The sequence below is a fragment of the Oncorhynchus keta genome, unplaced genomic scaffold (genome assembly GCF_023373465.1).
Source record: "Oncorhynchus keta strain PuntledgeMale-10-30-2019 unplaced genomic scaffold, Oket_V2 Un_contig_23555_pilon_pilon, whole genome shotgun sequence".
Lineage (NCBI taxonomy): Eukaryota > Metazoa > Chordata > Actinopteri > Salmoniformes > Salmonidae > Oncorhynchus > Oncorhynchus keta.
In genome coordinates, this window is record NW_026283445.1 from 943 (window position 1) to 14,094 (window position 13,152).

Below are 13,152 nucleotides of genomic sequence, written 5' to 3' on the forward strand. Positions count from 1 at the left end.
AACAGTTCCATAAGAATCCTTCCCAGACTAACAGATCTGACATTTCACTCACCCTAAAGATAACAGCTCCATAAGAATCCTTCCCAGACAAACAGATCTGACATTTCACTCACCCTAAAGATAACAGTTCCATAAGAATCCTTCCCAGACTAACAGATCTGACATTTCACTCACCCTAAAGATAACAGCTCCATAAGAATCCTTCCCAGACTAACTGATCTGACATTTCACTCACCCTAAAGATAACATCTCCAGAAAAATCCTTCCCAGACTAACAGATCTGACATTTCACTCACCCTAAAGATAACAGCTCCAGTAAGAATCCTTCCCAGACAAACAGATCTGACATTTCACTCACCCTAAAGATAACAGCTCCATAAGAATCCTTCCCAGACTAACAGATCTGACATTTCACTCACCCTAAAGATAACAGCTCCAGTAAGAATCCTTCCCAGACAAACAGATGTGACATTTCACTCACCTAAAGATAACAGTTCCATAAGAATCCTTCCCAGACTAACAGATCTGACATTTCACTCACCCTATCTGACATTTCACTCACCCTAAAGATAACAGCTCCAGTAAGAATCCTTCCCAGACAAACAGATCTGACATTTCACTCACCCTAAAGATAACAGCTCCAGTAAGAATCCTTCCCAGACTAACTGATGTGACATTTCACTCACCCTAAAGATAACAGTTCCATAAGAATCCTTCCCAGACAAACAGATGTGACATTTCACTCACCCTAAAGATAACAGTTCCATAAGAATCCTTCCCAGACTAACAGATCTGACATTTCACTCACCCTAAAGATAACAGCTCCATAAGAATCCTTCCCAGACAAACAGATCTGACATTTCACTCACCCTAAAGATAACAGTTCCATAAGAATCCTTCCCAGACTAACAGATCTGACATTTCACTCACCCTAAAGATAACAGCTCCATAAGAATCCTTCCCAGACTAACTGATCTGACATTTCACTCACCCTAAAGATAACATCTCCAGAAGAATCCTTCCCAGACTAACAGATCTGACATTTCACTCACCCTAAAGATAACAGCTCCAGTAAGAATCCTTCCCAGACAAACAGATCTGACATTTCACTCACCCTAAAGATAACAGCTCCATAAGAATCCTTCCCAGACTAACAGATCTGACATTTCACTCACCCTAAAGATAACAGCTCCAGTAAGAATCCTTCCCAGACAAACAGATGTGACATTTCACTCACCCTAAAGATAACAGTTCCATAAGAATCCTTCCCAGACTAACAGATCTGACATTTCACTCACCCTAAAGATAACAGCTCCAGTAAGAATCCTTCCCAGACAAACAGATCTGACATTTCACTCACCCTAAAGATAACAGCTCCATAAGAATCCTTCCCAGACTAACAGATCTGACATTTCACTCACCCTAAAGATAACAGCTCCAGTAAGAATCCTTCCCAGACTAACTGATGTGACATTTCACTCACCCTAAAGATAACAGTTCCATAAGAATCCTTCCCAGACAAACAGATGTGACATTTCACTCACCCTAAAGATAACAGTTCCATAAGAATCCTTCCCAGACTAACAGATCTGACATTTCACTCACCCTAAAGATAACAGCTCCAGTAAGAATCCTTCCCAGACAAACAGATCTGACATTTCACTCACCCTAAAGATAACAGCTCCATAAGAATCCTTCCCAGACTAACAGATCTGACATTTCACTCACCCTAAAGATAACAGCTCCAGTAAGAATCCTTCCCAGACAAACAGATCTGACATTTCACTCACCCTAAAGATAACAGTTCCATAAGAATCCTTCCCAGACAAACAGATCTGACATTTCACTCACCTAAAGATAACAGTTCCATAAGAATCCTTCCCAGACTAACTGATGTGACATTTCACTCACCCTAAAGATAACAGCTCCAGTAAGAATCCTTCCCAGACTAACAGATCTGACATTTCACTCACCCTAAAGATAACAGCTCCATAAGAATCCTTCCCAGACTAACTGATGTGACATTTCACTCACCCTAAAGATAACAGCTCCATAAGAATCCTTCCCAGACTAACAGATCTGACATTTCACTCACCCTAAAGATAACAGCTCCAGTAAGAATCCTTCCCAGACAAACAGATCTGACATTTCACTCACCCTAAAGATAACAGTTCCATAAGAATCCTTCCCAGACTAACAGATCTGACATTTCACTCACCCTAAAGATAACAGTTCCACAAGAATCCTTCCCAGACAAACAGATCTGACATTTCACTCACCCTAAAGATAACAGTTCCATAAGAATCCTTCCCAGACAAACAGATCTGACATTTCACTCACCCTAAAGATAACAGCTCCATAAGAATCCTTCCCAGACTAACAGATCTGACATTTCACTCACCCTAAAGATAACAGTTCCATAAGAATCCTTCCCAGACAAACAGATCTGACATTTCACTCACCCTAAAGATAACAGCTCCATAAGAATCCTTCCCAGACAAACAGATCTGACATTTCACTCACCCTAAAGATAACAGCTCCATAAGAATCCTTCCCAGACAAACAGACAAACAGATCTGACATTTCACTCACCCTAAAGATAACAGTTCCATAAGAATCCTTCCCAGACAAACAGATCTGACATTTCACTCACCCTAAGATAACAGCTCCAGTAAGAATCCTTCCCAGACAAACAGATCTGACATTTCACTCACCCTAAAGATAACAGTTCCATAAGAATCCTTCCCAGACTAACAGATCTGACATTTCACTCACCCTAAAGATAACAGCTCCAGTAAGAATCCTTCCCAGACTAACAGATGTGACATTTCACTCACCCTGAAGATAACAGTTCCATAAGAATCCTTCCCAGACTAACAGATGTGACATTTCACTCACCCTGAAGATAACAGCTCCATAAGAATCCTTCCCAGACTAACAGATCTGACATTTCACTCACCCTAAAGATATGCAGTAGAATAATACAGTAATCATTTATCAGATCCTGACAGATGTCTAATCAACACAAAACATGTGGTCTACTAAAGTGTTGAGGGTGGATGTAGAACTGTAAGAGATGGATCCAGTATGATATGATCGTATCTGTAGTGTAAATACTCACCAGCTTTAGAGAGTCTACAGAGCTCTCCTTTAAGCACGTCCATCAGGTCTGACACTGCTCTCCTGGTCACGCCCATACAGGGGTCTGTCTCCATGGAAACCTTGGACCAGTCCCTCCTCTCAGAGTAGCCCATGGTGGAAGTGGTACTCTGCAAAGTACATAGAGGACAAACAAACAAACACGGTTATGTTTTAAGATGAAATATAAGTGGTTGGGGGCCTAATTTAAGGGTTCAAGCCTTTTCTTCTGTGGTCATGATAGAAACTGTTAAGAAACTTTGTTTCTGATTATGGAAATGAAGACATGATGAAGCAAAGGTCTACGTGTCGACCTACTGTGTCCTAATCTACATTATAAACCGGGTAGTTTGGGTCCTGAATTCTGATTGGCTGAAATCTGAGGTATATCAGACATTATAAACTGGGTGGTTCAAGTCCTGAATGCTGATTGGCTGGATGTCGTGGTATACCACGGGTATGAAAACATGTATTTTTACTGTTCTAAGGACGTTGGTAACCAGTTTTAAGGTGTATCCAGTCCGTACTCTGCGTTGCGTCATGCATAAGAACAGCCCTAGGCTCTGGTATATTGACTATATACCACACCCCTCTGGCCTTATTGCTTAAGTATATGATTACCTGGGGTGACGTTTCCCCTTGGTACAGATCTAGGATCAGCTTCCTTTCCTCAATCTGAACCTTAACCATTAATGGAGAAAATGCTAAACTGGCCCAAAACTAGCGTCTAGGGCGTCTTCACCCTACCCCATGCTTACCACTGCAACACTCTTCTGACCACCACCCCCACAGAGCTCATCATGGCTCTGCTGAGAATGACAAGGCCCCAGGTCAGTGTCTCCATTCCTCAGCTGTAGAATCTCCTGTTCCAGCTCCTTCACCAGCTTCTCAACAATCCTCTAAAGAAACACAAACATTGTTACATTTGGTATATTGACAATCACATTGTATTCTCACCACTGGTGTCCCCAGGGCTCTGTTCTAGGCCCTCTCCTATTCTCGCTATACACAAAGTCACTTGGCTCTGTCATAACCTCACATAGTCTCTCCTATCATTGCTATGCAGACGACACACAATTAATCTTCTCCTTTCCCCCTTCTGATGACCAGGTGGCGAATCGCATCTCTGCATGTCTGGCAGAAATATCAGTGTGGATGACGGATCACCACCTCAAGCTGAACCTCGGCAAGACGGAGCTGCTCTTCCTCCCGGGAAGGACTGCCCGTTCCATGATCTCGCCATCACGGTTGACAACTCCATTGTGTCCTCCTCCCAGAGCGCTAAGAACCTTGGCGTGATCCTGGACAACACCCTGTCGTTCTCAACTAACATCAAGGCGGTGGCCCGTTCCTGTAGGTTCATGCTCTACAACATCCGCAGAGTACGACCCTGCCTCACACAGGAAGCGGCGCAGGTCCTAATCCAGGCACTTGTCATCTCCCGTCTGGATTACTGCAACTCGCTGTTGGCTGGGCTCCCTGCCTGTGCCATTAAACCCCTACAACTCATCCAGAACGCCGCAGCCCGTCTGGTGTTCAACCTTCCCAAGTTCTCTCACGTCACCCCGCTCCTCCGCTCTCTCCACTGGCTTCCAGTTGAAGCTCGCATCCGCTACAAGACCATGGTGCTTGCCTACGGAGCTGTGAGGGGAACGGCACCTCAGTTCCTCCAGGCTCTGATCAGGCCCTACACCCAAACAAGGGCACTGCGTTCATCCACCTCTGGCCTGCTCGCCTCCCTACCACTGAGGAAGTACAGTTCCCGCTCAGCCCAGTCAAAACTGTTCGCTGCTCTGGCTCCCCAATGGTGGAACAAACTCCCTCACGACGCCAGGACAGCGGAGTCAATCACCACCTTCCGGAGACACCTGAAACCCCACCTCTTTAAGGAATACCTAGGATAGGATAAAGTAATCCTTCTCACCCCCCTTAAAAGATTTAGATGCACTATTGTAAAGTGGCTGTTCCACTGGATGTCATAAGGTGAATGCACCAATTTGTAAGTTGCTCTGGATAAGAGTGTCTGCTAAATGACTTAAATGTAATGTAATGTATTCTGTCAATAGGTGGTGGACGAGGTGAGTTTTCCCCTTACTATGCAAAGCCCTTTGTGTAACTCATTCACGAGAAAGGAGCTCAATAAATCCAATCCGTTATTATTGTTATTCTAAGTTTATACGTTCATAAATAAATCAGAGTATTAGTGTACATTACATACCTCCTGCTCCCCCTGTCTCTCCTCAATGGCTGCCACCACGGCCTTGTGGCTCTTCTCCATGGAACTGACAAGGGCAGAGAACACCTTCTGGCTCTCACGCACCTCCCTCACACACGAGTTCTGATTGGACAAAAGACATGTCTGTATCTCAGACGAGTTCTAATTGGACAAGAGACGGTCAATATCTCAGACATCAGTTCTGATTGGACAAAAGACATGTCAATATCTCAGACGAGTTCTAATTGGACAAGAGACGGTCAATATCTCAGACATCATTTCTGATTGGATAAAATACATGTCTGTATCTCACATCACTTTAAGATGATAAGATGTGATTGGACAAAACATGTATGTGGTAAGGGTGGTGGATTTGTCTAACTCATCTAGATCTACATTAGGGCGTAGGGTGTAGGACCTCTCTAACCCTGTACCTGGAGAGATACCATCCTGTAGGACCTCTCTAACCCTGTACCTGGAGAGATACCATCCTGTAGGACCTCTCTAACCCTGTACCTGGAGAGATACCATCCTGTAGGACCTCTCTAACCCTGTACCTGGAGAGATACCATCTTGTAGGGCCTCTCTAACCCTGTGCCTGGAGAGATACCATCCTGTAGGACCTCTCTAACCCTGTACCTGGAGAGATACCATCCTGTAGGACCTCTCTAACCCTGTACCTGGAGAGCTACCATCCTGTTGGACCTCTCTAACCCTGTACCTGGAGAGATACCATCCTGTAGGACCTCTCTAACCCTGTACCTGGAGAGATACCATCCTGTAGGGCCTCTCTAACCATGTACCTGGAGAGATACCATCCTGTAGGTTTTCACTACAACCCTAATCTAGCGCACCTGATTCTAATAATTAGCTGGTTGATAAACTGAATCAGGTTAGTTATAACTGGAGTTGGAGTTAGGTAGCTCTCCAGGAACAGGCTTGGGAGAGCCCTGGTGTAGGAGCTAGGGGCCCATTTGGGATCGGGACTCACTTTGAGGAGCTGCAGGGAGTGTCTGAGTCTGTCAACTTTCTTCAATCGCTCCTGGATCATCTGGTCAATGTCTACAACCTGCGGCTGCAGAAGAGGATTACACCAAGGTATCATGACACCAAGAGGATTACACCAAGGTATCATGACACCAAGAGGATTACACCAAGGTATCATGACACCAAGAGGGTTACACCAAGGTATCATAACATCAAGAGGATTAAACCAAGGTATCATAACACCAAGAGGATTACACCAAGGTATCATGACACCAAGAGGATTACACCAAGGTATCATGCCATCAAGAGGAGTACACCAAGGTATCATGATGCCAAGAGGAGTACACCAAGGTATCATGACATCAAGAGGATTACACCAAGGTATCATAACACCAAGAGGATTACACCAAGGTATCATGACACCAAGAGGATTACACCAAGGTATCATAACACCAAGAGGATTACACCAAGGTATCATGACACCAAGAGGATTACACCAAGGTATCATGACATCAAGAGGATTACACCAAGGTATCATGACACCAAGAGGATTACACCAGGTATCATGACACCAAGAGGATTACACCAAGGTATCATGACATCAAGAGGATTACACCAAGGTATCATAACACCAAGAGGATTACACCAAGGTATCATGACACCAAGAGGATTACACCAAGGTATCATGACATCAAGAGGATTACACCAAGGTATCATGACACCAAGAGGATTACACCAAGGTATCATGATACCAAGAGGATTACACCAAGGTATCATGACACCAAGGTATCTATTACAGGTACACCGTAGCGTCTTGAACCTCTTAATGTCACAATATGTTGCACTAAGGTCAGTAGAGTACCGTGTCGTGGCTCTCCTCAGGGCTCTCAGGCCGTGTCTTCCTGTAGTTGTCACAGACGTCAGCCAGGATGCGGTTGACACTAAGGTCTGGCCTGGAATGGAACAATCTCTTGCAGAGGGGACAGTAGTCTGAACGGTGCCGGGTCCAGTAGCTGTAATGAGCCCAGTCCATGTTTTTATTATTCTGATGTTGCTCTCAGTACTCCAGTCCATGTTCTACTCATGCACTATTTGAGCTTCAGAGCTAGTGAACAACAATGTATAGATCCTCTGCAATGCTTTCAATAAAGTTCAAGAAACGATAGACACCCCCGACCTCCATTTTTTATAATCGTAAGATAAAGAGGGGACGTACCCACACAGGCAGTCCTGACAGAAACTGTGGCCACACGGAGTAGTCACGGGACTGCTGAAGATGTCCTTACACAGCGGGCACAGGAAGTGCCTCTCGGAGACGAGGCTGATGGTAGAGATGGTAGATGTCATGCCCTGGAAGAACACCATAGAAATCAATCAATTCATCCTTGCCATGCCCCTCTCTTCCCTCTTTCCTCTAATTCATCTCTCCACCCTTTCCAATTCCCCTTTTTCTAAAAGGTCCAAGTTCAATATACTACGAGACTGAGCATGAAACACTTTGCAGTAACAGAAACCTGTAGTGTACTGCCTCTCATTAACAGGGAAGCAACTTTCACTGGGGGCATGCCCCCCACCCACATTCTGAAATTGCATTTTTATCTCCCCCATTACTATTGTAATGTGATACAAAAGCGAGGCAACGGTGTGCTTTAGGACCATGCGGATGTCTCCGAGCGGTCGCGTAGACTGTTTGGAAAATATATATCATGCCACCCCCCCAGTTTTATCATTGTCGTCCCCTCACTTCTAAAAACCAAAGATGCACCCCATTACATATCAATATACAGATGAAATGTAATGTCAGGTCTCTCTGAACACCTTCATGTTCTTGTCACGTATAATACTTCCATTTGATTGGCCAGACAGAGTTCCCTGGTACAGTTATTGAAGGTTTCCCCCATTCATTTTTTTCCCAATGGAAGGAGAACGTGCGTTAAAAGCCACATTATTCACTCGCTTCAAGGTTCAACTGAATCAACTAGTCAGTTGGGTTACACTGCCTTTCGAAAGTATTCAGACCCCTTGACTTTTTCCACATTTTGGTATGTTACAGCCTTATTCTAAAATTGATTAAATTGCCCCCCCCTCCCTCAATCTACACACACAATACCCCATAATGACATCACAATACCCCATAATGACATCACCGTACCCCATAATGACATCACAATACCCCATAATGACATCACAATACCCCATAATGACATCACAATACCCCATAATGACATCACCGTACCCCATAATGACATCACAATACCCCATAATGAAAAGCAAAGCAAAAACAGGTTTAGACATTTTTGCAAATTTATTACAATTTTTAAAACGGAAATATTGGTATTCAGACTCCAGCGATTACAGCATTGAGTCTTGGGAATGACGCTACAAGCTTGGCACACCTGCTTTTTGGGAGTTTCTCCCATTCTGCTCTGCAGATCCTCCCAAATTCTGTCAGGTCGGATGGGGAGCGTTGCTGCACAGCTATTTTCAGGTCTCTCCGGAGATATTCAATCGGGTTCAAGTCCGGGCTCTGGCTGGGCCACTCAAAGACATTCAGACATTTGTCACGAAGCCATTCATGCATTCCCTTGGCTGTGTGCTTTGGGTCGTTGTCCTGTTGGAAGGTGAACCGTCGCCCCAGTCTGAGGATCTGAGAGCTCTTAAGGAGGTTTTCATCAAGGATCTCTCTGTACTTTGCTATGTTCATCTTTGCCTTGATGCTGACTAGTCTCCCAGTCCATGACGATGAAAAACATCCCAACAACAGGATTCTGCCACCACCATGCTTCACCGTAGGGATGGTGCCAGGTTTCCTCCAGACGTGACATTTGGCATTCAGGCCAAAGAGATCAATCTTGGTTTCATCAGACCAGAGAATCTTGTTTCTCATGGTCTGTGAGTCTTTAGGTGCCTTTTGGCAAACTCCAAGCGGGCTGTCATGTGTCTTTTACTGAGGAGTGATTTCCATCTGGCCAAAAATGCCTGATTTATGGAGTGCTGCAGAGATGGTTGTCCTTCTGGAAGGTTCTCCCATCTCCACAGAGGAACTCTGGAGCTCTGTCAGAGTGACCATTGGATTCTTGGTCACCTCCCTGACCAAGGCCCTTCTCCCTCGATTGCTCAGTTTGGCCGGGCGGACAGCTCTAGGAAGAGTCTTGGTGGTTCCAAACTTCTTCCATCTAAGAATGATGGAGGCCACTGTGTTCTTGGTGACCTGCAGACATGTTTTGGTACCCTTCCCCAGATCTGTGCCTCAACACAATCCTGTCTCGGGCTCTACGGACAATTCCTTCGACCTCATGGCTTGGTTTTTGCTCTGACATACACTGTCAACTGTGGGACCTTATATAGACAGGTGTCCAATCAATTGAATTTACCACAGGTGGACTCCAATCAAGTGGTAGAAACGTCTCAAGGATGGTCAATGGAAACATGTTGCACCTGAGCTCAATTTAGAGTCTCACAGCAAAAGGGTCTGTGTAAATGAGGTATTTCTGTTCATAGATTTTTAGAAATTTGCCCCCAAAAAAAAAAAAAAAATGGAAAAAACTGTTTTTGCTTTGTCACTATGGGGTATTGTGTGTAGATTGCTGAGGATTTTTATTTATTTAATTCATTTTAGAATAAGGCTGTATGAAAAAAATACTTTCCTAAGGCACTGTTTTCTCTCAGCAAGGAATATAATACAATCAAACTTTCCAAGGTGAACTAACAATAACAATAACAATAACAATAACAAGAACAAGAACAATAACAAGAACAATAACAAGAACAATAACAATAACAATAACAATAACAAGAACAAGAACAATAACAAGAACAATAACAAGAACAAGAACAATAACAATAACAAGAACAAGAACAAGAACAAGAACAAGAACAATAACAAGAACAAGAACAAGAACAAGAACAAGAACAATAACAATAACAATAACAATAACAATAACAATAACAAGAACAAGAACAAGAACAAGAACAAAGACTGATTCATTCAATGACCTCTTTCCCATTTTGCTGATAACTAACAAGCTGAAGAAGGACAGAGGTTTATAAAACTAATCGGTTCTGAAACCCAAGGACAGTGGAGGGCTACTGAAGTTAAGATGTTGACACTGACTAGAGGGAACATACACTATTTTGTCTTAAATATAGTGTGCATCTAGGATCCTCTCTGAAGTTCTGTAGACTTCAATAGACCCAGACCCGCTTCTGATAATCCTGGGAGTGTCTGATTCCCTAAACGGATTAACACAACCCACAAAAACAACTCATCTCTTAGTCTAATTTCTGCAAAAAAAATAATCTTGTTGTTTTGGAAAAGGAGGGAAGTGCCCTCTACCAAATTATGGCTCAGCGAATTGGCAAACACTGTACACTTAGAAAGAATTAGATATATTCTGAACAATAAATTATCAACATTTGATCAAATCTGGCAGCCTTTCCTCCTCTACTTGGACGAGTCGGCGCTGTGAATTTGTACTTATTAACTCACTCTCAAGTCTGGCAGCCTTTCCTCTCCTATTTGGACGAGTCGGCGCTGTGAATTTGTACTTATTAACTCACTCTCAAATCTGGCAGCCTTTCCTCTCCTATTTGGACGAGTCGGTGCTGTGAATTTGTACTTATTAACTCACTCTCAATTGTAATATTTTAATCTACCTTTGGGCAGCATGTGTTGGCCCCGCCACCGGAGCAGTTGTGAGGGGGGTAGGGGGAATAGAGGGGAGATAAAGGGGGAGTAAGTGGGGGAATAAGTGGGGGGGTAAAGAGGGGGAGGTGACATCTACCCTCTTTCTTTCTACCTGTCCTTGTTCTGTATGTCGTGTTTTGTAATATTTGTTTTGTACCCAGAACTCTGGGTCTTGTTGTTCCTGTCTGCTCTTTTATGTTTACAGAAGATTTGTACACTTGTCTTTTATACCGAAACACCATTCTTGTGTGTGTTCAATAAACAATATTTGAAAGAAAATATAGTATGCATCCTAAATGGCACCCTATTCCCTATGGGGCCCTGGGTCAAAAGTAGTGCACTATCAAGGAAATAGGGTGCCATTTGCAGTATTGGAGAGAAAGCCATTGAGACATGGTGCAGCCAACAGACTCCCAACATAAAAGCTATGACTTCATGTCCTTGACATCACCGCAGCGAGCTCAAGTCACATTCCAGCTAATCCGATCTGATTGGACGAAAGACAGGATGTGGAGATTCTCAAAGGAAGTGAATTGTTATCAACTCCACGGTCAAACATGTTTCTTTGTTAAGCAGTGAAGGCTTGTCTTTGGATAATTCACTATTGGAACTCTTTCAGGTCACAGATTCACCTGAGCCTAATGTTTCTGTGTGTGTCTCATAGCCAAGTCAGTTATGTGATCATGTGTGTCATTCAAAGAAAAGTGTGTCTGTCTCTGTCTTTCTGTCTTTCTGTCTGTCTGTGTCTGTCTGTCTGTCTGTCTGTCTGTCTGTCTGTCTGTCTGTCTGTCTGTCTGTCTGTCTGTCTGTCTGTCTGTCTGTCTGTCTGTGTCTGTCTGTCTGTCTGTCTGTCTGTCTGTCTGTCTGTCTGTCTGTCTGTCTGTCTGTCTGTCTGTGTCTGTCTGTGTGTTTGAGAGACAGAGAGCGTAACATTCCCTGATATGCAGTAGAACAGGTAACACCAAGTATTCTGTTCCATAATGAAGGAATCAACACAACACTCAACACCTGCATGACCTCTTCCAGCTGTTATTCTCACTACAATCACAACTGTTTGTTTTACCTCAAAGCGCTGTTTTCTCTCTTTTACCAGTTAAAAACAAACAGTGTAGTACCTATAAAGTTGTGACTTCCTGACCTGTTGAGTCCTAACCATGATATAAAAGATGTTTCACATACTGTTCTGAACAGAGAGCCGACGTCCTGACAAGGAGGATTGATTAGAATAAGCTTCATTGTTCCTAAGCAATATTTACAACCTATGTTCAGTACGATGTTAACAAGTTAAACCTACCTGTCCCACTTATTCCTTTCCAGGTGCTCAGAGCTTGGTCGCTAGTCAGTCTGTGTCTCTTCCTGTATTCAGAGACCAGGTGACAGGTGTGTGAGTTCTAGAAAGGTGCTTGTGGGTGGGGTTTAATCCAGGTGTGTTCAGCTGTTGTCAGTCAATCAGGCGTTTGCTTTGGGAGGAGCCTGTAACCTTAGACATTGGCTACGTCCCAATTATCTCTCCTTCCTCCTGAAGTGTGCACTTCACCACTCCCCACAAACGTAAAAGCATTTGATTGGTGGAGCCAGGGACTGTAGGCCAGAGGACGTATTTCTGTATTTCCTATATTCATTTAAAATAAGTAAAAGTGAAGTAAACAAGTTGCACACTTGGGGAGAAGTGGCACATCTTAGGTAAGGCCCCCCTGTTAGAGCTGACAAACAGCAGCACCGGGCCCTGCAGTAGCTCTGGTCCAGGGTGTTAGAGCTGACAAACAGCAGCACCGGGCCCTGCAGTAGCTCTGGTCCAGGGTGTTAGAGCAGACAAACAGCAGCACCGGGCCCTGCAGTAGCTCTGGTCCAGGGTGTTAGAGCAGACAAACAGCAGCACCGGGCCCTGCAGTAGCTCTGGTCCAGGGTGTTAGAGCAGACAAACAGCAGCACTGGGCCCTGCAGTAGCTCTGGTCCAGGGTGTTAGAGCTGACAAACAGCAGCACCGGGCCCTGCAGTAGCTCTGGTCCAGGGTGTTAGAGCAGACAAACAGCAGCACCGGGCCCTGCAGTAGCTCTGGTCCAGGGTGTTAGAGCAGACAAACAGCAGCACCGGGCCCTGCAGTAGCTCTGGTCCAGGGTGTTAG

The 13,152-nt window shown here is 44.2% G+C and overlaps 1 protein-coding gene across 4 annotated transcripts; it reads right to left on the reverse strand.

The window, feature by feature from the left end:
* Positions 1 to 268: 268 nt before the first annotated feature.
* LOC127906114 (E3 ubiquitin-protein ligase TRIM11-like) lies at positions 269 to 12,357 on the reverse strand. Of its 4 annotated transcripts, XR_008109562.1 has the most exons (10): positions 12,322 to 12,357; positions 7,557 to 7,690; positions 7,203 to 7,353; positions 6,345 to 6,428; positions 5,357 to 5,476; positions 3,897 to 4,037; positions 3,122 to 3,269; positions 2,715 to 2,960; positions 1,729 to 1,851; positions 269 to 481 (listed from the first exon to the last, which is right to left on the reverse strand). XR_008109562.1 is itself a non-coding variant. In XM_052505384.1 (8 exons), the coding sequence occupies exons 2-8, from the start codon at positions 7,685 to 7,687 to the stop codon at positions 2,956 to 2,958; spliced, it is 780 nt and encodes a 259-aa protein (XP_052361344.1). In that variant the 5' UTR covers positions 7,688 to 7,690; positions 12,322 to 12,357; the 3' UTR covers positions 2,677 to 2,955. The 4 variants fall into 4 exon arrangements, 1 of the variants encoding a protein (XP_052361344.1); XR_008109561.1 differs by lacking the exon at positions 1,729 to 1,851; XR_008109560.1 differs by lacking the exon at positions 269 to 481 and having other exon boundaries at positions 1,719 to 1,851.
* Between the last annotated feature and the right edge of the window lie 795 nt (positions 12,358 to 13,152).